Source organism: Balaenoptera physalus (assembly GCF_965194825.1).
Source record: "Balaenoptera physalus genome assembly, chromosome: 13".
Lineage (NCBI taxonomy): Eukaryota > Metazoa > Chordata > Mammalia > Artiodactyla > Balaenopteridae > Balaenoptera > Balaenoptera physalus.
This window is the reverse complement of record NC_138892.1, coordinates 59,566,885-59,588,532: the sequence shown is the minus strand read 5'-3', so window position 1 is coordinate 59,588,532 and position 21,648 is coordinate 59,566,885. Positions and strand designations below refer to the sequence as shown.

The window sequence follows — 21,648 nt, the reverse complement described above, 5'->3', positions numbered from 1 at the left end:
TTAAATGTGTCAAAGGTCGATGCATGCAGCAAACTAGAGCATTTACCCATGTTGGAGGGGAAGACGAACTTCTTCTGGGGTAGCAATACGTCTCCTCAGGACATCACCTTGGGGAGGAAGATAGAGTTAAGAGTTCAAGCAAAATACTGAGACGACAGGCCAGTGAGGAAGGGCTAAATGCCTCATGAGACAGAAACTTTTCCTGGAACCAGCTAGGGGTGGAACAGAATCTAGACACTCACCACTACCAGAGGGAGTGACTCCTTCTCCAGTGATCTCTTCCAGGTCAGCAGTCGTCTCAAGGAAGCTGCTGACATTCTTATTTGCTGGGGAGGCTGCTGGGAAGACAGCTGCTGGGGAAGGTGCGGGGGAGGCTTTTGGGGAGGTCACTGGGGAGGCTGTCAAGGAGACTTCAGAGGAGACGGGTGGGAGGGCTGCTGAGGAAGTTGGAGAGACTGTTGGGAAGGCTGCCGGGGAGATGGCTGGGGAAATTTCTGGGGAGGCTGCTGGAGAGACTTCTGGAGAGATTTCCGGGGAGGCTGCTGGAGAAACCGCCAGGGAGACTGCTGGCGAGGCTGTTGGTGAGACTGCTGGCGAGGCTGCTGTACGGAGCTGAAGAGTGGATGACTGGTCAGGGGCTGGCTGGGTCAGAGATGGTGGGAAGTCTGAAGTCTGAGTCTCCATGTCTTCCTGCTCTGCATCACTGCCATTATTCAGGTCAAAGCTAGTATCTAGAATCCAAAGGGACAGGATGGCTAAAGGAAGAATGATCATATAAAACAAGAGAATCTACTCAGACAAACCTGGATGAAGCTAAACAAGGTTACTTCAAGGGCTTTCCCCTAGGGTTGGAAAAAGAGAAGTAGCCTCTGGCTCTCTTCCCCTACCGTTCATGAAGGTTAAAGGGCAAAACTGCTGCTGCTGTCACTGTGTGAAGAAATACCTTTCACCTGGAGCCAGTAAAGGCCTCTGGCCTCCTTTCTCCCACAAACTCCAAGTCTCACCCCACAAGTTCTTTTGGGCACAGGGCAGAAGTCAGAGCGCTTTTTTTAGTCCCACCACACACTATTCCATGGCCTCCTCAGCTCCCAGGAAGGCGCTCTCACAGAATCCCCACCCCTAAGGCCTGCTCTCTCACCTCTGCCCAGGCCAAGGACTTCCTCTGCCCTAGCTCTCCTCACTTACCTTGCAGAACAGACTCCCCAAGGACAGGTGGAGAGGTGGGGCTGGCAAAGATAGAGGCTGAAGTTTGACTGTCATCTGCCAGGAGACTGAAGGCAGTGGCATTACTGAGGGAAGGACAATCAAGGGCAGAGATCACAGGGCTGTCCTCAAGAGGCAGCTTGTCCTCTGCACCCATCAGCTCTGTGTCATCTATACCGTAGAGTCCTCCAGTCACTGGCTCTTCAGGGGTGGAAAAATCAGAAAGCAAGAGTTAAGAAATACTAGTCTGAATATATCCAGTTCTAGTTCCTATATTGTGAAGCTTCTTTCTAATATTAGGGAAAGGCAAGGCAATGGTTTCTACCCACAGACCAACACAAAATTCTAGCATCTATCATAAAATAGGCCTTTCTTATATTTCAGTGGGGTAAAAGGTAATCGTTCAATGGCAAGTTAGTGAGAACCCAAATAGCTCATCTGTGTGGTAATAAGTCCCTATCCAGGGCTCCTGGCCAAAAGGAACACTGGGAGAGAACCTGGGAAATGAACCAATTCAGCTCAGAGTGCAGCTGGCCCAGTCAGGCCTGTGGCATGAAACTGTGGTCTGCCACAGGATCATCTGGAGACCCCAGTGCCCCAGATTCCCAAATACTTTCCCTGGCTTACTAACTCTTCCAGGTGGTATAAGCTGACTACCCTCTACATAGATACGTTGAAGGGAGCCAATCTCCAAGCCTACCCGGTGCCAAAGTGTTGAAGGGCTCCAGAGAGACTTCACTGAGGATTGGAGTGTCTTCCAGTTGATCAGGAAGATGTGAAGGATCATCTAAGCAGCTCACTGTGGGATCAGGGACCAAGACTGAGACCTCTTGGTGTAATGATTCCACAGAAGGGACAGAGCCGTTGTAACCACACATCTTTAGTTCTAGGAAATCCCAGGAGAGGGCAAAAGTCAAAATCAGTGCCGTCAATGGGTTCAGTTAGCTATTAGTAGGCAATCTTTGCTAGAGGGATGGATGTTCATTCTTTCAACATTTATGGGTCCCAGTTCTATGTTGGGTACCGATCATACCGAGAACTTTTGAGTACACAAAGATGTGCGAGGAAGATCCTGCAGCAGGTAAAGGGGGAAAGAAGAGTGGGGTCTGAGACAAGAACCCCACCATGTTCTCAGCTGTTTCCCCCATCCAGTTAAACAGAGAAAACATCCTGTGATTTTACAGGGTAGTCACCCTTGTACTTGGAATCAATAGCAGACTAAGCATTTATCTATTCTGAGGGGAAAGATGAGAGGGACTGCACATGTACCTATGCTAACAACAACAAAAAAGAAAGGAAATTGTGAGTAGACAAGCAATGGTGTGCTCTGCCTGTACCTTCTCTCCTGCATGTGCCAATCACTACTTAGGGCTCAGCCCACTGTAGCAGCCAGTCTGGCCCTGCCATAGTCAAATCAAATTGGCCTCTTTGCCTCCTGCTGATGCCCCAACCCCTTCCTATAACTTAGAAGAAGGCTTTCTTGATGCAGGGTGTCTGTTGGGGCTGTTTCGGGCTCGCCCACCTGCCCTCTCCAGGCCAGCAGCTCTGCATGAGCTTGAAATAATTTGCACTCCCACTCTCGAGCTGGTGCTGCTGCCACAAAAACACCAGCCACTTGGCTCTGCTAATCACCAACATGCAAATCAGCCTCCACTGCAGAGAGCTGGAAAGACAAGTTTTCCTCACCTCAAAAAGCCACTGCGCCCCCCAGAGCCCCATTTTCCCTCTCCCAACCCAGCTCACAGACCCACAGTTATACCTGGCTGCTCCTCTTCCAGCTCCAGGCTGCCTACCAAGCCAGTGCCATTCTCCGCCACAACTGAAGTCAGCTCCTTTTCTGCTGCCTCATCAGGATGGATACCACTGCCTACCTCCTGGGAGGGTGCAAAGGTCTGGATGCTGGATCCCAACATAGGAGAAGTCTGTGGGGAGGTGAAAAAACTAGGGGGTCCATTGGGCATCACCTCAAAATTCTGGTCAGGAAAGGAATCATATAGTTCCTGTGAATCGAAGTTAAGCCCCATGGGACTCTGGGTACCGTTGGCCCAGAACTCTTGGCTCCCAGCCCGAAGGTTAGTGTTGTGACTTGGGGATGAAGGTTGCCGGCTGCCCCCAAGGATGCCGTTGAGTGGGTATTGTCCCCCCGAGAACTGGGAGAGAAGGGGTGGGTCCTTGAGGTTGCTGCCAGGATTGGCAGATGGGTACTGTGAGTAGTTCCAGAGACAGTCGTAGGCCACGTTGGGGTGATGGAGGTGTGAGGTGCTGGAGGAGTGGGAAGCAGAGTTCAAAATCCCTGAAGTAGTAGTGTGAGATACAGTAGATAAGCCATTAACATTCACATCCCCATTCAAACCTGGCAGAGAAGGAGGGAAAAGGGTCAGTTACAGCTATGTATGCAAGTAACACTATAAATTCTACTAAAGGAACAGCACTGACTAGAAAAAGGGAAGGTGAAGGGGTGGGGGATTCCCCCTCTACTGTATTTATAGTTTTTTGGTCTCCAGGGAACACCAAACCCAGATGCTCCTGGGTGGAAGCTTAGCAATCGCCGCTGAGGCTGCTGAGTAGGGGACTGGGGAACTCTCCCAGCCTACCACAAGCGACCAGCAGAGAGCTGGCTGCTCTTGATGCTCAGGGCTTTAAAAATTTTTTTTTTTTAATGAAACTGTTCGCAGACGCCCTACAGTGACTTGCATTCTTCCCCACCCTCATTCCCTGGAGGAATTCTTCCCTTGGAGTGGCATGACTGAACTCTCTGCCCCCCATCCCCTGCCGCCTTCCCCAGTGCCTGTTTGCCCCACAGTGGCACCAGAAGGGGCAGCCTCCACCTCATTGGCACATGCAGATCCAGCACTTTGTGCTGGGCTAAGAATAGAATTTGCAGTCACCACAGCAGAAAGATCCCAGCTCGGAAGGCTGGGCTTGGCCCCTCCCCATAGGCACTGGAGGGTAATACGCAGGGGGGGAAATCTCTGCATGAGCAGTACTGCAGACTTCAGTTCTCAACACCAATGGCAGCCTCTGGACCAGAGGGCAATCAAATAAAAGGAACCAAGATACTAAGGAAGCTTCGGGGGACGTGGTGGGAACAGTCCTCCAGCGAAATAAGGGAGTTTCTATCTATCTGCAACCCCCTTGTGAAAGACAGGAGGGAGTGGTGAAGTATAAGCCTGTGGCAGTATTTTTCTGCTGCAAGGAAGGAGGCAAACATTTGTGCCTCCCTCTGCTTCCAAGCATAAAGTACCTGAAACCAAGGCAAGATTAGAGAGGTACTTGGCAGGGCCATGGTACAGAGCAACTGATAAGCCAAATCCAGGAAAAGACCTGATCCTGGCAGCAACACTTCCGTCTGGAATTATAGATGTTTCTCTCTGGGGAACTAGGTAAGAATTAAAACTCTCCCTGTCCCTATCTTCTATCCACAAGGACAGGAGGTGGCACAAGCACTTCAAGCATCTGCTCTCTTCTCTGCTGCACAAACTAAAAGGCAAACACACCCCAAGCTTCACCCAACCACTCCACCCCCAGTCCTAGGGGAGGGCTACTCCAGCCTCTAAAAACAGCTTCTTAGAGGGCTGGCCCTTTATCTCTTTCTCACGGGTCCAACCTGGTTATCAGAAGCAGCAGCCGGGGAACAGGGCTAGGGAACAGCAGCAGCCACCTCACCACTCTGGCAGTAGCCAGGGAACAGGGCTGACAGAAGAGCAAGCTAAGATGAAAAGGCCAGTATGTTTTTCTAATCCCTTCCAGCCTTAAAATGAAAAGTGTTGCTTCCATAAACCCCTAGAACTTGTTCTTAGAAGTTTGGCTTCTCTCCAGCAGCTGGAGTTCTGAGGATTCACTTCCTCCCTTCCCACCTGGCATAAAAGAGAGCTGTTGTGAAGTAGCCAGTCCAGAGCCAAACCTTACCCCATCAACCTGCTCTAAAGGAGCGGTGCCCACTCCCTCCCAGGCCATGTGGCCCTCACACTCACTTTTCCCTTGCTGGGGGAAGTTCATGGGAGACCCGTTAGTGTAGAGCCCCTCCCCTGAGGAGGGAGAGGGTTTCAGTCCTGAGGCAGCAGGTGCAGGGGGAAGGCCAGTAAAGTTAAAATGGTCGTTTGCCTCCATTTCTGTAGGAGGGGAGAGAGAAGGGAAAAAAAATACTGGCGGTTAAACAAGGTTATGTCACCTGGAATCTTCTAGAGGGAATGCCCCCTCCCCTCCATCTACTTTACTTACCCTTCTCCTACCCAGGTACTGGATTGGGAGGGAGGGGGGTTGCGGGGGGAGTGGGGAAGGAGAGAAGAGAAGAGGAAGTGGAAATATACTCCTAACCTGGGCAATGACCTCATAGAAACAGTGTTTTAAAAAGTCAGAATTGCGGAGATAAAAAGAGTTAGAGAGAAAACCAAGATACACACCTAGAGGAGTCTTCCCCCTGTATAAGCCCCACCCTCTGAACTCCCAGCCCAGGTTACCCCTCTATGTTAGATATTAGCCCTCAATTGCAACATTTAACATTCTCCATCCTTCCCCCCCACCCCCGCCAAGGTAAGGCCAGAGTCCCACTCTCAGGGTATACAGAAGGTTCTCAAAGCCATCTTTTTGACAGGAAAGCATGGACGTGTTGGCAGAAAAAGCATGTTTAATACATATACTGTTTTATTATTATAGTTAAGAAATTTCCACGTTACCCTATCCATAGCCCTAGACATCTGAAGAAGATAGTATAGTTAACTGAGTAAAGGAATTTGAAAAGAATACATTTCAGGAAAGGTGACCATAATAGCAAAAGTCAAATCATCCAGTAACACGTCTACTCCTTTTTCATGGGAAATACCATGCTCTCTAAGAATATAGCTCACAAAAGTGTCAGAGCTGGAAAACTGATTAAATAAGAGAGTGTCCCAAGGAACAGTATTCTATTATGTCTACTGTGATTACTTCCCCATGTTTTGGTTTTGTGGCTTAAATGTAAATGGTCACTGAGAGTATAGCTAGGTACTTAAAGTTGTAAAGTGCAGTGGCTCATTGGGGAGTAGTATGGTTAAAAAGCTCTTCACCCTCTCCTGAATACGATGAGGTGATATACTACTAGCAATGATGATGAGAATAAATTTACCTTCAATAGAGCAAAGAGAAGAAGGAAGAAGACAGAAAGCAGAAGCTAGAATTACTGGCAAAGCCTGACACATCAATCAGATACTTATGATGTACTAGCGCATACTAATTTGTTATGTGAGAGACATGATCTGTCTTGATACAGAAAAAGCAACTCCTTTGGTTACCACAGAAGAGTAAAGGACAGAAGAGTTCAGGTATAAAGATTTCTTTATCAAGCTCCCAAGATGAGATAATAAGCAAACCTAGGTGATGTTTTAAATAACCTCTTAAAAAAAAAACAAACTATAAGTAAAGTTTTTAAAAGAATGAATAAATCAGTTAAGAACACATAAGACCACTGCCCAAGGTTTGCAAGGATCATATTCTTGAGCATGCTAGATAATGCAAATTAGCCACCATTAGGTGAATCTAACATAATTCTGAGCATGAAATATAAACCCTGTACAGTAAGTATATGGCATGACAGCTATAAGATTTTCCATGCTTGGGACTTCCCTGGTGGCAGTGGTTAAGAATCCACCTGCCAGTGCAGGGGACACAGGTTTGATACCTGGTCCGGGAAGATCCCACATGCCGCGGAGCAACTAAGCCTGTGCGCTCTAGAGCCCGTGCTCAAGAGAAGCCACCGCAATGAGAAGCCCACGCACTGCAACGAAGAGTACCCCCCCGCACCGCCTGCAACTACAGAAAGCCCATGTGCAGCAACAAAGACCCAACGCAGTCAAAAATAAATAAATTCAATAAATTAAAAAAAAAAAAAAGATGTTCCATGCTTAATACCATAATTGTCTCTACCTTTATCAATTTTAACTGGAATTTAAAAAATAAAAGCAGGGGCTTCCCTGGTGGCCCAGTGGTTAAGACTCTGCCTGCCAGTGCAGGGGACACAGGTTTGAGCCCTGGTCCAGGAAGATCCCACATGCTGTGGAGCAACTAAGCCCGTGCACCACAACTACTGAGCCTGCGCTCTAGAGCCCGCGAGCCACAACTACTGAGCCTGCGTGCCGCAGCTACTGAAGCCTGCGCAGCTAGAGCCCATGCTCCACAACAAGAGAAGCCATTGCAATGAGAAGGACGTGTGCCGCAAGGAAGAGTAGCCCCTGCTTGCCACAACCAGAGAAAGCCCGAGCGCAGCAAAGAAGACCCAACGCAGCCAAAAATAAATAAATAAAGTAAATAAATTAAAATAAATAAGTAAATAAAAAATAAAAGCAATTTGTATTTTGTCAATTTAAGGGGGGAAAAGTTTTTAGGATAAACTCATTTCCCATACAGGATTTCCCATCTTCACTCTAAAATAAGCAGCAGACCCAAACGTGCTTTGCATCAATGAAGAAACTCGGTCTCTACAGAAGACCTCAGGGGCCCCCAGCATTTCCTTATAGTTAAAGACCATCCTCAGCACTAAGGGATCTGAAAAATAAGCATCATGAGATTAGTGACCCTTCCGAAATGAAAGACACCAAGGAGGAAAGTTCATTCCCTATACTCTAGGTTAGGTTCCTTCCAAAGCTTACATCACAGGGAGGACTTCCTGGAGGTCCAGTGGTTAAGATTTCGCCTTCCAATGCATGAGATGCGGGTTAGATCCCTGTTGGGGGAGCTAAGATCCCACTTGCCTCTCGGCCAAAAAACCAAAACATAAAACAGGAGCAGTATTGTAACAAACTCAATAAAGACTTTAAAAATGGTCCACATAAAAAAAAAAAAAAAACTTTAAAAAACAAAGCTTACATCACAGGGAATTCCCTGGCAGGCCAGTGGTTAGGACTTGGTGCTTTCACTGCCAGGGCCCAGGTTCGATCCCTGGTGGGGAAACTATACGCCGCCAAAAAAAAAAAAAAAAAAAAAAAAAGAGGACATTCAAGGATTCATTTCGCAAGTCTAGAAATGCTATGCCTGGAGAGCCAATCTCATCTGATCCCCACATCTCCTCTCCCCCAGTTTTATGCACAGCCACACCTCTGCTGTGCGCTGGACTATATTCTCCCACTCAATGAAAGGCCACAGTTCGTTTTTCCTTTTTCTGTTTGAATCCACGAGGAAACTAGTGACCTTCTCATCTCTGCTACTCTGGGACAGCATAGCATTTCCTGTCTCACAAATTACATACTAATAAGCATAAATGGATGGCTTACAGAAATCAGATAAGTAAAAGGAATGGGAAGTTATCTAGTGCCTGAGGTCTGTTTCCCCAGGAGCCTCTACTGAGGGGTCATCAGGACCACAATCACTTCATTTATAAGAAGCTTCCTAGAAACATAAAATACTCTGTGCTGTGCAGTGAGATCAGCGCAACAACAGTGAGCTCTAGGTGCAAATCCCAGCTCTACTACCACTAGCTGTGTGACCCTGATCAAGTTACTTAATGTTGCTGAGCCTCTACTTCATCATTAGTAAAAATTTTAGTACTTACCTCCAGGGCTTGTGAGGATTAAATGAGAAAATCTATATAACGGACCTGGCACAGCATCTGTCACCCAGCAAGCACTCAATAAATTTTAGCTATTATTATTAGACAAAAAAGAGTAAAAACTATTTTTTGTTTTTAGTTTTTAAAAAGATAGTCATGTCCAAAGGGTCAAAATATAATTTAAAACCATTACTATTTTTACTAGTATGGGAGATACTACAAAATCAGGGATGATCCTCCCAGCCAGACTTCCTTGTATGCAACTAGACTCTTGATTTCAAGAGAAGTTTTGCATGTGGGATCTTAGTTCCCTGATGAGGGATCGAACCCAAGCCCCCTGCATTGGCAGAGAGGAGTCTTAACCACTGGATGGTTAGGGAAGTCCCTACACTCTTGATTTCAGATGTCACTTAAATATAGGATCACATTATAGGAATGCAAAGAAAATGCGGGCAGCTCCTCTCAGCAATAAAACCAGGGTTACTTTATTTTAACCTTCCTACCCAAGATGCTTTTCACAATAAAGCCTGAAGGTAAATTATGTCCTCCCATCTAGAGCTAATAAGAAGAACAGTAAAGCAAAGGAGAGTGCCTCCCTTTGAACTAATGGGATTTTGGCCAAATGAAAAAAGAAATCAGTCAGTGCCCAACCCCCAGAATAGTAGACAGCTCTCCTGACCAGGAAGTACAGTCAGGCCAGCACCCAGCCCAGTCCCAGTAGTATGTAAATGGATCTCTTAAGGGCCTCTAAGCTTCATTTATAAGAGTTAAGGGACATTGCCCCTTAAGCTTGAGGCAGTAAAGCTCTTGCCACATGGTCAAACAGGCTGCTCTTTCTCTCAGTTGCTACTGAAGAGTTACTACTCTGTGGACCTGTGACATGGTTTTGACAGAAAAGGGCTGACAATGCACAATGTTGAAATAAATGTTACAAATTTCAACACTGTTGCAGGTGCCCTGACCAACCCTAACACTCAGACCCCTGAGGCTACCCCCAGAAAGACAAGACACATTAACACCATCTAGCTGGACACTTGAGCAGTCCCTGCAGCTCCTTGGTTCATTCTTCCCACATAGAATATTAAAATTCCACAAATAGAGAGGTTTCTAATTTTGGGGGGTGGGGAGAGATTTCAAATGTCTATCTTTACTAAACAGTGAATGTAAATCTTGCAGTATAGTAAATAAATCATACTACTACATTTTAGATTTGTAATTGTGAATGTTATGAAGGATACTTCTGAACTCTACACATCTCTGGAATCATCCACCATACTCTAATACAGTGGTTTCCAACCAGGGTGATTTTGCCCCCAGGGCACATTTAGTTATGTAGAAAGGTACATGCTACTGGCATTTAGGAAATCAAAGCTGGGGATGCTCCTAATGATCTTGTAATACACAAGACAGCCCACTACAACAAAGGATTATTTGGTTCTTGCTCAATCAAGAGCAAGGTTGAAAAACCCTGCTCTACCACAAAAGCTGCCTCATTTCCCATTTCTACCCTATACCCTGGGGAAGATCCCAAAGTTTTCACTACTCCCAATTCCTGATGCTGCAAACAAGCATGCCTTCACTTTCAAATCTAAAAACTCCTTCCTGGCTAAGCTGTCTTCCTCCACCAAAAGAGTTCCAAGTGCCAAGCCACAAAATCAACATGCCTTCTTCCCCAGTAAGGATAGCCCATTCAGACAGCCCTGGTAACAATCTTCCCTTGGAACCCAGACTCAGACTACAGCCATACTGACTGAGACTCATTCTCTCAAAATGTCCTTTCCTTAACCCCCTTTTCCTAGTCAGGACAGTGAGGCAGAAGGAAGATGATGAAAGAAGGAAGATTATTATCCTAAGGGAGGCTACTCAAAGACAACTGCCATGTCCAGGCTGCACAGAAGAACACAAAGATGATTGTTCTCTGTCCTTCTTTCTGCTATACTATGTAGGTTCTACAGCATCAACCAGAAATTAAGTTCTACCATTATATCTCCAGCACTTTAGTGCTAAGTACATTAAAAAAATGAAAGGAAATACTTGTTGAACTCATAGATTGAGCAAATGAATGAGTAAATCTGTCTTTTCTGTCACTACCAACTTATTCATCCAATAAAGTTTGTGATTTTTGCTCCCACCATTCTCAAGAGAACCAAAAAATTCAGCCTCATTCTTCACAGAGATAATTCCTAGAGGGAAGAAAGGCCCCAAATCTTGACATATTTTAGACAGATGTCTCATGCAGAAAATAAGGCCTGGAAACAGGGAAGCATGATTTAACTGAACACTCAAGGTATATAGCAGGTTTTAAAGTATTTGGCAACTGAATAAAGGAACCATATACTAACAATCTAGGCTAGGTTTTCTGCCACAGCTCTGGTCACTTCACTGTCAGAGGACTGGAAATGCCTTTAAATTGCAGGACACTAAAAACCACACTCCAGAGGTTGTAACAAGGTTATTTCCCTTTCAAGCTCTGATTGTTTCTCAGAATTTCAGCTCTAACAGTTAATGACTTCACCCCTTCCTTCAAAAATCTATCCCCCTCCCCCCTAAAAAAAAAAACTGAGCTGAGAAGGCAGGTTATACAGTGCCCAAGCCCAAGAGAACAAAAGTAGCAGTACCACTTGTCTCTTAAGAACCCTCACGGTTTTTGTTTTTTTCTGGCCGCACCTCGCAGCTTGTGGGATTTTAGTTCCCCGACCAGGGATCGAACCCAGGCCCTTGGCAGTGAGAACGTGGAGTCCTAACCACTGGACCACCTGGGAATTCCCAAGAACCCTCATGCTTTAGTTTTTAATGAATATTTGCTAAACTATTTGGTAATATTTTCATTATGTAAAATGCCCCTTTAATTATTCTCTTTAACTAAGAGAAGGACAGAACACCACGTAACAATAACACAATGCTACTTCTACTGCCAGTGACCCAATCCAAGAACAGTCTCCAGAACTCTTCAAAGAAGACAGGTTTTTTGTTTTGCACAATTTTATAAATCTCAAAATTATGAAGACCAAAAAGTTGGTAAAAAATGGTCCCTCTGACCCATGTGCAGCAATGCTGATAAAGTATTAACCTTAGACTATGAGGTATATGAGGACATCCATATTCTAAGAAACAAATCAGGAAGATTATCTGCCCCAGGAAATCCTCAAGAGTTTTATACTTCACTCTATGTCCTAGGAAATAAAAACTTTGGCATTACTGCCTCACTGTACACATCTCACACAAAGTCAAACATCATACCGGTTATTGGACTAACTTCCACACTATTTTAACTGTATTTTATTCTTTTAGTAAAAGAATATAGCAGACCTCTTCAGAGGTGATAACAAAGGTCAACATCAGCAAGACACAGTAACCCTCACAAGCTTTGCTTCTCTCTTGGCAACACCTGATTCCAGAACCACAAGACTGCAAGATGAGCCTCTCAGGGCATTCTAGATTTCCGACTGGCTCTGAGGTCGGCCCACATAGGTGTCTCTACACCTCAAATTTTTTCCTTTACGGAGAGGCTTAAAAAAAAAAAAAAAAAAAGTCAATATTAAGAAATCCACTTCTCTGAGAGAAAAATGCCTCCATTTTACAAAAAGGCCATGAAAGGTTTACTTCATTCAGCTTTCTGATCAGTCATGTATCAAATGAAGCCATAGCTATCTACTTTCTCAAAATCAACTTTTATTTCTCTTAAAGAGTCCAAAGAAATAAGAGTAGTCTTTCTCCTTCCTTCATTCTTTTAACTTCCACCAGGGAAAATCAATTTACTATTCTGTCAGGCCCCAATCTAGGTAAACAAAGGTTGAAGAATGGGGAACTTAAAATCACTGTCAAGAAAGCAACTCAAAGGAACCAATCAGTCAAGCAGAAGGGCAAGAAAAAGGACAGTGACACTGAACTCGTTTTTACTGTTTCCAGACTATCAACCCCAACAGCCCCAGTAAAAGGAGCAATGATGCTATCTTAACAGTGCCACATAATCATATATGTCTATCTGGTCCTATCCTGGACCTTTAATCTAAGAATCTACAATTCAGGTGGAAAATACTGAAAAGATTATTTAAATGTTAGGCTTAAGCAGTTTTCAGGATAGTCCAAATGATCTCGATACCTCACCTCTCAAAACAGAAAATCCTGTGGCCAACTCACCTCAAACCAAACCCAGGGTCTAACCAAATGCCTGGGGGCACAGTACACACAGTCCATCACTATATGCTATAGTAGAAATCTCCTGGAGTTAGCAGGTGGGAAAAAGAGAAAATCTGGACACATGACTTCGCACAGAACAAGGGAAAAGCTTAGCCCTCTCCACGAATGGTAAAAAGAGAGAAGATGTCTTTTATGGACTGAAGCATAAGTCATATGATAACTAATTCTCCTAATTACTTGGTACTGCAGAAGGTAAACCCTCCCCTATATCAACTAACAGGCTTCCCACAGGGACTTATCCTTAGGCTAGAATCACCAGTGAGGAACAAGCCCACCACACTCACTCTACAAATCAGTCCCTACCCCCCACCACAAACCCCACTCAGTTTAATATTCCCCATTCCCCCCTCTTCTTCCACCTCTCAGAATCAACTTCATCACGTCACAAGCTCACTTACTCAAGTGCTCTGCAATACAGAAACTGTCATACTTAAAAATATATTTAATATTCGTATGTATATAAGAATATATATTAAGCAGGATCCCAAAAAGCCACTCTCATGATACAAAAGATCCCAAGTCTTCCTGACAGCTCTCTACACCGAGGGAATTTGCATCACTTGTGTAGCCCTGCTGGTGGATGAGTGAGTTTGATTTTTCTATGACCTCTAGCTCAGGGGAAAAAAAATCCAGACAGGGAGACAGAGATGCTTTGGAGGGGGGGATTGGGATCAGGGAGTCAACTGCAGTGACTACTTCCAGTTGACAAATTAAGTTTCAAAAAAAAAAAAAAAAGTCGAACGAAGGACTCTCAGACCACATGGTTGGCAGGATCCAAGCTTGCCCGAAGGCCTCAGAAAATGAAACCAAATCTGATTAAAATGGACATTTCAAAACAACAAGAGACGCAGCAGCAAACGCACAGCTGCCATTTCCCGGCCACTTCCTGCGGGAGGCTTGGGGGAGGGGCTGTTTGTGTACAGATGGGGGTGGAAGCTATCCCCCCGCATCGCCCCCCGAAGGATGCACATCTCCCACTCCAATAAATCCTACAAAGGATGACTGCTGTTGGCATTGCCTTCCCCTGAAAATTGGGAACACCAGGAAAGAAAGGGATGATGCGGGATCATCTTTTCTGCCACGGAAATGGGGATCCCCTTAGTGAGGGATCCCCCTTGGAAAGGGCTCCCTCTTCATTCTTCCCTCCGGCCCCTAAGGCCGGCTCAAATCCGTACGCCTCAGCACCGGCCCTATCAACCCCCATCCCTGGAGTGGCGGATTCTCCCGGGACTCGGGGGCCCCAGGCCAAGCACAGCTCTACTCCAGCAAGGCCCTCTCCTGCTCGCCAAGCTCAAGAGAACGTGCACCCCACCCCTCACCCCGCCGAACGGACACCCCGAGACCCCTGGAAACCCCTCTGACCTCCACTCACCGTTGCCAAAACGCCCCACTCCCCACAAACGGAGTGTTTAACCCGTCCAGGGAACCCCCTCACCTACCCTTCGCACTCGGGCAATCCCCACCCCATCTGAAGAGGTGGAGCCCCTCCCGGGGATTCCACCCCGAGTCCCCCACAGGAGTCATCTCCACCAGCCAGGCGGCTTCTCCGCCTCCTCCTCGCAGCCGCCGCCGTCGCCGGGAACCTCCACAGCTCCTCCCGCTCCCGCCCCCGCCGCCCCATCCCGATCTTCTGCAGGCAGACCAGCCCCCTTCTCCTCCCACCTCCCAGTGCAGGAAGACCCCCGCCCAGGGCTGGGTTCTAACTGGAAATAAGCTCGAGTCGGCGTCTCCTCCCCCCACCCCCCGGCAAGGCTCTAGGCGGCTCCAGAGCTTCGGTTCCCTGAGGGAAGCCTCGGATGAAAGCGGGGCTCCCTCCCCTCAGGCCCCCAGCCACAGACCCAACAGACCTGAGGCGGCGGCGTCCAGCCAGGCTCGGGGCTTGTCTCTCCCCGGGGGACGGGCAGTTCACATGGCCTCGCTCCGGGCGCCAGGAGGGGAGGGGAACGCGGGGGAGGGGGTCTGGGGTCCGGGAGGGGGGAGGGGGACGCGGCTCAACCGCGGGGCCCGAGCGGAGCCAACATGGCCGGCGGGGGAGGAGTGAGCCGGAGCCGGAGGGGGCGGGGAAGCTGCGGCCGAGAGAGAGCCGCCCTCCGCAGCCTCCGCCGCCGGGTCCTAGCGCCGGCCATCCCGGCTCCCCGACCCGGATCTGGGTCCTAGCGCCGCGGTGTCTCCCTAGCCTACCGGGAAGCTCCCTCTGCACTGTGTCTCATTGTGGGCGGTAGTTCTGCATCACACTGAGCAAACTGAAAGGCGTGCCCTGATCCCAAGGTTAACCTAAAAGACTAAACCAAATTTCTAGGACCGAGGCATGTGCCACTCCCCTAAGATCATTTCGGGGGCAGTTATTTCCCAGGATGGGTAGTGGAAAAGTGGAAGTGTAGAAGCAGAAAGGTTAGTCAGGAAAATTCAGTCCTGGTAAAGGGGTGGAAAAAGGCAAGCTCCTGCTCCATCTGCTGCCCACTCACCTCTGTCCCGTGGGTGGCAGCCTGGTCCTGCCTGGATCACCACTTTCCCAGCGACATCTGCAGGGCTCTGGGGGTCGGGAAGATTCCTGTGGGTAGGAAAAGGAAGCTTGGCTCAGAGACCAGACAGGGAAGGCCTGAGTCTAGCCTAAACCTGGTCAGAGGGACAGGGGAGAAGCAGGAAAACTGACCAGCAAATAAGGTGCCCCAAATGTCCACCTATTCTATAGTTCCAGTATACTTTTTCTGATAGGGCTATATAACTAAGTGAAACCTTCTGAGAAGAGGAAAGAAAAATCTAGCAGAGGACTAGAGTTTAGCTATCACCTAAAACGTCTATTGCAGGGACCCAGAATGAAGAACAGTGTCATACATGAGGTTAGAATTTAGAGAATTTCTAGTTCAACATTCTGTTTGGTAGATGAAGAAATTATGGCCTGAAGAGGTTAACCGACTTGTTCAAGGTCAAACAGTGGATAAAATGTGACTAGAAACCAGGTTTCTTTTCCTTGCAACTCAACAGACTTTGCAGGCTTCAAGATAATTCCCATTCAATTCATTGCAATGCAGTTGTACAAACAGTTGCCTAACTGTGCAAAACTCAAGCTGAATATTCTGGAAGAGGAACAGACAGAGTGGGGATGATGAAACTCTGGCAGGTTGGGGGGTCAACAAATACTTTTTCCTTTGGGAGTCTGGGGAGGAAGGAGATCTGAAAACTGGGTGGGGCCAGAGTAAGGCAGGACCAAATACATTAGTCTAGATTGGATTTCCTTACTCCACAGGGGAGTGAGTTCTTCCTAAATTTGGGGGACAGACTTCACTCCCCACTACAAATGGCTCAGAGAAGCTAAGAAGGAAGTGAGCTTCACCAAAGCCTCAAAGTGTGTGGGCCAGAGAGAGAGGGGCTAGGAGGGTTAGGAGGGTTTCTGTCCCTCTCCTGAAAAAAGTAGATTGTCAGTGGGAAGGAGTAGACAGAAATCAAAATCCTTTTCTCCCCCATGACTCAGTAACAGATTTATAGGGTCACCTTGTATAAAAAATAAGGACCCCCAACAGCCTACTGACCTCAAGTCCCTGGGTAAATAGAGGCCACACTCAGGATAGAGGGGGTCCTTCTTTCTGGAGAAAGCAGGGATCCAGCAAACTTCTGCTAAGGAATGCTTCCCCCATTCCCAAAATAAAGACAGGTGAAGAAGAGAGCTCAGGGCATGGAACTGGCTTCCTAAAGAGCCGAGGAAGAGAGCTAGGTATGTTTTTTTTTTTTCCTTTTCCTCTTTCCTTTTCCAGGGCAGATGAGGGAGAATCTTCCTACCTCCCGCCCCCAATCATAGGGCTGGCCAGTCGGAGGCGGGCGGCAGGGGAGGAGCCTGCGCCAGTCAGACGGGTGTAGCCACGCCCCTTCCCCCACCACCACACACCCACACACACCCACCCGCTGGCTCCACTCCGCTCCGGAAGAGCCGGTTACTCCTGTGCCCCACTGACTGCTCCCACCCCTTCCGAGCCCCAGGCCTAGTCTCCAGGGCAACCCCTAGGACTATCCCGGCCAGGAGCGATTGGGAAGAGGGGTGTTGGATAGGAGAGGGCCACCTGGGATTAGAAAAGAAAGTGGGGCAGGATCCATTCTTTCCCATCTGGTGCAGAAAGACTACAATCACCTTCCTCCTTGAATGAGACCCCTCCTCATCCCATCTAATCAGAGGTCTTCCTTGCTCTTTGAGGAAGGATGAGGGTGGGGTGTCAATATGCCAACAACTGGGTGTTTACTTCTTGCCAGAAGCCACCCCAAGCAGCAGCTGTGCTTCTCCCCCCATCCAGATGACAGAAGGCAGACTGACCCTTTCTGTCCCCAAACATTCCTCAATCCCATCAGATGTGGCCAATCACCCACCCACCCCATCTCCCTTTAGGAAGCTACTAGAAAGAGGAAGGGGCAAATGGTCTTTTTTTCAGCAACTTGTGAGAAGGGTACCTAGGGAATACTCTGAACCTCTCACAAGCCAGGCCAGTGGGCGGGTCATAAAGAGAATGGGGAGGGAGAAATTAGCACCTGCTCCCCCTTTCTCACCCTCCCTGTGTTCCTGCTGCACCACCCTGACTGGGGTCAGCTGCCACAGTGCGTGGCTCCACGCAGGAGCCAGATGGCTGGGGCTGGGAGGGGGAGGAGACAGAAAGGGAGAGAGAGGGGATTCGTTTGCATCCCTCTACCTCTCTCCCTCTCCCTGTCCAGGTACTCCTGGAATTCAACCCCAAACACCACTGCTGACCACCCTCTCCTCCCGCCAGCTCCCTTCCAGCCTGTGAAACATGACTCAGAAGAGTCTGAAGCAAATCCAGACACCCTGTCCCCTCATTCTGGAGTGTGTTGTGTTGGGGGTAGCAGGGAATGAGAGCGCAAGAAGGGAAGGGGCAGGGCTAGGGTCGCAGAGGATTTGCAGGGAGGGGGAATTCCCCAATGGAGGTGGGGTAATTATTAAAGACCCCCCTTGTGCTCACTGGCTGAAGGGTTCACAGTGTTAATAGGGTCTAGTAGGGAGATGGCCCTCAACCTTGTAACCATTCCAACTTGTCCCCCTTCCCTGTCCAGGTTAATGGAAAACAGTCTTCTTCCCCTCCGTATTTTGGGGAGGCCAGATTCTCCTATAACACATCAAAAGGACCACAACTCATCCTTCTTCTCTCCAAATTGGTATGTGTCCCCTCAGATTCAGCACAGTCTTTTTTTAAACTCCCCAACGAGCTTCTCCATGCTGGTCTCAGAAGAGGATGGAGAAAGACCTAATTTCCTTAGGACTCCCTTTGCATCTGAATAGAGAAGGCTGGGCTTCCCAGGCTTTCCCCACCACCCCACCGCCCTTAGAGACTTAGTCCTAGAACCTCATCCACTGTCCCCCAACAGCCCCTTAAGCCCAGAATCACAAGATTCTGGATGCGCCCTCCCCCATTCCCTGACTCTGGGGTAGGAGCGTTCTTAGGCTGGACCGGCCCACCCCAAGTCCAAGAGGGTCGTTCCCACCTGGGCTGGTGCTGAGGTCGCACCCCCAAAGTCCGGGAGAGATGGAGTGGGGTGAGGGCTACAGAAAAGCTTTAGATGGGAGTTAGTTGAATTTGAAGGGCTAAACGGAGCAGGGCCTGAAAGTGACTCTAGTCTATGATAGCCCCCAACCCCCCTTACTACGGGGAAGGAGAGTAGTTGGGGTGGCGGTTATTCCCCCTCCCACTGGAGGTTAGGATGGCGTGGGAAAGCGATGGTTCCAGAGGGGAGGAGGCGAAACCCGGACCGCGGGAGATTTTTCTGGCGAGGAAGGAGCGGGGGAGGGGGAGATCCTGGGTCCAGAATAGGAGGGGTACCCGGGAGAGGTTGGCCGAGAGGCGTGAGAAGCCTCCGGATTCCGGTCGCAGAGAACAGGGGAGAAATGGACGAGTAGATAGTGCGGGGGAGAGGGGAAGGGCAGCTCCCGCAGGGGGAGGGTCAGATCCTGAGTCCAGGGCAGCGGGGATCCCGGGGCAGGGGACCGCAGGGGCGGCCCGCCTGGGGACTCTGGGACCAGACGTGGGTGCCGGGCCTCACCTGGAGCAGGGCCGGGCGACGGCGGCGGCGGCGGCGGCGCAGGTGGCCGAGCCGGGCGGCGGCGGCGCCTCCTCCCCCAGCCCTGGGCCGGCGGCGGCGGTGGCGGGGTGGGGGGGCGGGGGGGGAGGTAGCACTTAAAGGGACAGGAGCTACTGGGGTAGGGACGAGCGCTCGGGTAGGACTGTCGCGAAGAATCCGCTGAGGGAGGGGGAAGCGGGTGGCGTCTCCTAGGGGCCTGAACCAGGAAGGATCCCAGATGGAGGAAGAGAACAGATCCCAGGAAGAAGAGACAGAAACTTCTGCGGTGAAGTGGGGGATGGTGGTGGGTCCGAACTGGAGGACCTGGGAGAGCTCCACCCGCTCTCCGGAGGCACCGGCAAAGATCTCTTCACAAAGGAGGGCCAGGAAGGCAGTGAGAGTCGCAAGGACTCCGGAGGAATGGCGGTGTCGGAGAGGGAACTCAAGGCCGAGTGTGCTGGGGGTAACACACAGCGGCCCTACTAGATGAACAGGTTCCCTGTGTTTCAGCTCCTCAGGGGTTCAAGCCCTACAGCCGTGGAGAGACGCAGCCTCCTTCCCCCAGCACGACCCAAGTTTAGAAACTTCTGCAATCAGGAAGCCAGGAGGGCAAAGACCTCCTAGGCCTTTCAACCTCAGTCCTGCCTCTCTCTGTCTTCTTAGTGACTGAAGCATGGGGGTCGCCAGTAGCAGCCCTAATGAGGCTGGTGTGGGGCCGTGAGAATCGGCTTTCTTCTAGTTCAGCTCTCCCCCAGCCGCCACCACCCTTGTGGCAACCTCTGGGGCAACAGGAAGCAGCTGCTCAGTGCAGCCCCCCCACCTGGTGGTGGGTCAGGGTCAAGGAGGGAAGAGGGCAGGGACTTGAAAGGCCGGGGAGAAAACAGGGGGAGAAGCACCTTAAAAATCATCCAGTGTGACCGAAAGTGGGCTTTACTTTTGTGGGGGTAAGGCCAGCAGTGAGTGCTGTGAAATATTTCTTGAATCTCAGCAGCTTAAGTGGGAGGCGCAAGGGGCTGGGGCGGGGGTGGTGAGGTGGGGAAAGCCCCAACCTAAGGTGCACTCTTAGGCTCTTCCCCAGAGCTGGAGCTTGCCAATGTTCATGACCCCTTGGTCGGCAGCCTCACCAGCTGAGCCCCTGTGCCCCTATAGTCTGGTTTCCCCTCCTTCACCCCCCAAAAGAGCAAAGGTTAGGCCCCACCCCTGCTGAGTCAGCCAGGGAGGGAGGTAGGCATCCCTCAGGCCTTCCCGGGGGCTGGTCCTCATACTTACCCATGTCGGGCTGGCAGGGCTCCAGGGCTGGGACCACCCAGCTCCTCACTGTCCTTGGTTCCCCCTTCACGTGCAGGCTGGTGTTAGATCCTCCCAAACTGTGAGGTGGGAACTAGCACGAATCAAAAAGCCAATGTATGCTTCCTGCGAACCACAGCCTGAACTGCTGTAGGGTGATGTCCCTGTGTGACAGACTAGGGTGGGGAGGGAGGAGGGAAGGGCGTGGCTTTCTCTGGGTGGAGAGGGAGGAGGCGGTGAGGACAGGGCAGAACCAGGAGAAATATGGAGGAAGGTTAGATCTGTGTTGACACCCCAGTGGCGTGGTACAAGAAGAGAGCGGTGAAGGGGGAAGGAAATAAATAGTTGCAGCTAGTGAGAGGGAGAAGGTTCTCGATGAATGCTAAGAGACATAAATGTGTGGGGGGAAGGGTGGAGGTATGATAGAAACAACCTTAGGTTCACAGTTCCTAGGTCTGCATCTGGATAACATGGGAAAACAGAGCAGAAAGGGCGGACCCATACCCTGGGGGCTTCTGCACCAGCTTCTTACCCACTCCAGAGTAAGGACCTAGAGGATGTGCCCCCAACCCCCGTAACTCAGCATTTCCCCAAATCCAGGCTTTTCTAGGAGCAAACTACTGGACACAGGCGGCTCAGGGGCTCCACCTAACGTCCAGATCATGACACAGGAGAGACTGGTGCCAAGGACGTCAGAGGCAGATGGGGGGAAACTCAGAGGCCCCTACTCCACCCCTGGCACCTCTCCCAAGGCTCCTCCCCAGCCTTCAGCCCCCAGGGGCCTCTGAATTGGGATGTTTGTCCTGCCCTGCTTCTACCCCACTTGAATGCCTCGGGGTGGAGCTTACAGATTCAGGCTCCTCCTTAGGACAAAAGCCCCAGCTGGTTTGTAAACAATCATTAGCAAAGAACCACATCCCAGCAAATGGCCTTCATGGATTTCAAAATGGTGAGATCAGAGTTCTTGCAGAGCCTCCAGTCCTACCACCACCAGAGGGCAGTAGGAGATGGGTCTGGGCCCAGAAAAGAACATTTAAGGGGCATCAAATCCAACCCTGCACTTGTTTGAAAAGGTGGGTATACTTTTGAGTAATCCTTGCAATCCTGCGTGCTTTAGTGGGCTAAGATGAAGGGAAAATTGTCTAATTACATTACTTAGTTCAGAAACCCAAGCCCAACAACACTGAAAATTCTCTCCTATAACAGATTCTTTCCCCAATTTTAAGGGATTTTAGCAGACCTCAGAATAGGCCCCATGGTACTTTATATTCTGCATTGCCTCAAGGAATCACAAACATACTAGTCTTGCCCAAAATATAAGTTAGGAGGCAGTAGTCAGGAACACCTTCTGAAAAAAATGAAGGTAGACGATAGAAGAGAGGGCT

General features: G+C 49.3%; 1 protein-coding gene across 9 annotated transcripts in view; it reads right to left on the bottom strand.

Annotated features, from left to right (window-relative positions):
• Positions 1 to 20,436, bottom strand: part of BAZ2A (bromodomain adjacent to zinc finger domain 2A) — a 34,092-nt gene extending 13,656 nt beyond the window's left edge. For 2 of the 9 annotated variants that reach the window (XM_082421667.1, XM_082421671.1), the window contains exons 1-8: positions 20,246 to 20,434; positions 15,388 to 15,473; positions 5,178 to 5,315; positions 2,963 to 3,556; positions 1,904 to 2,089; positions 1,186 to 1,404; positions 243 to 731; positions 47 to 107 (exon numbers count right to left, since the gene is read on the bottom strand). In XM_082421667.1, the coding sequence (XP_082277793.1) occupies positions 47 to 107; positions 243 to 731; positions 1,186 to 1,404; positions 1,904 to 2,089; positions 2,963 to 3,556; positions 5,178 to 5,313 (1,685 nt within the window). In that variant the 5' untranslated portion in view covers positions 5,314 to 5,315; positions 15,388 to 15,473; positions 20,246 to 20,434. Of the gene's footprint in view, positions 1 to 46; positions 108 to 242; positions 732 to 1,185; positions 1,405 to 1,903; positions 2,090 to 2,725; positions 2,851 to 2,962; positions 3,557 to 5,177; positions 5,316 to 14,769; positions 14,957 to 15,387; positions 15,474 to 18,958; positions 19,071 to 20,245 lie in introns of those variants that run through there. The other 7 variants (XM_082421673.1, XM_082421669.1, XM_082421670.1 and 4 more) reach the window with 7 other exon arrangements.
• Between the last annotated feature and the right edge of the window lie 1,212 nt (positions 20,437 to 21,648).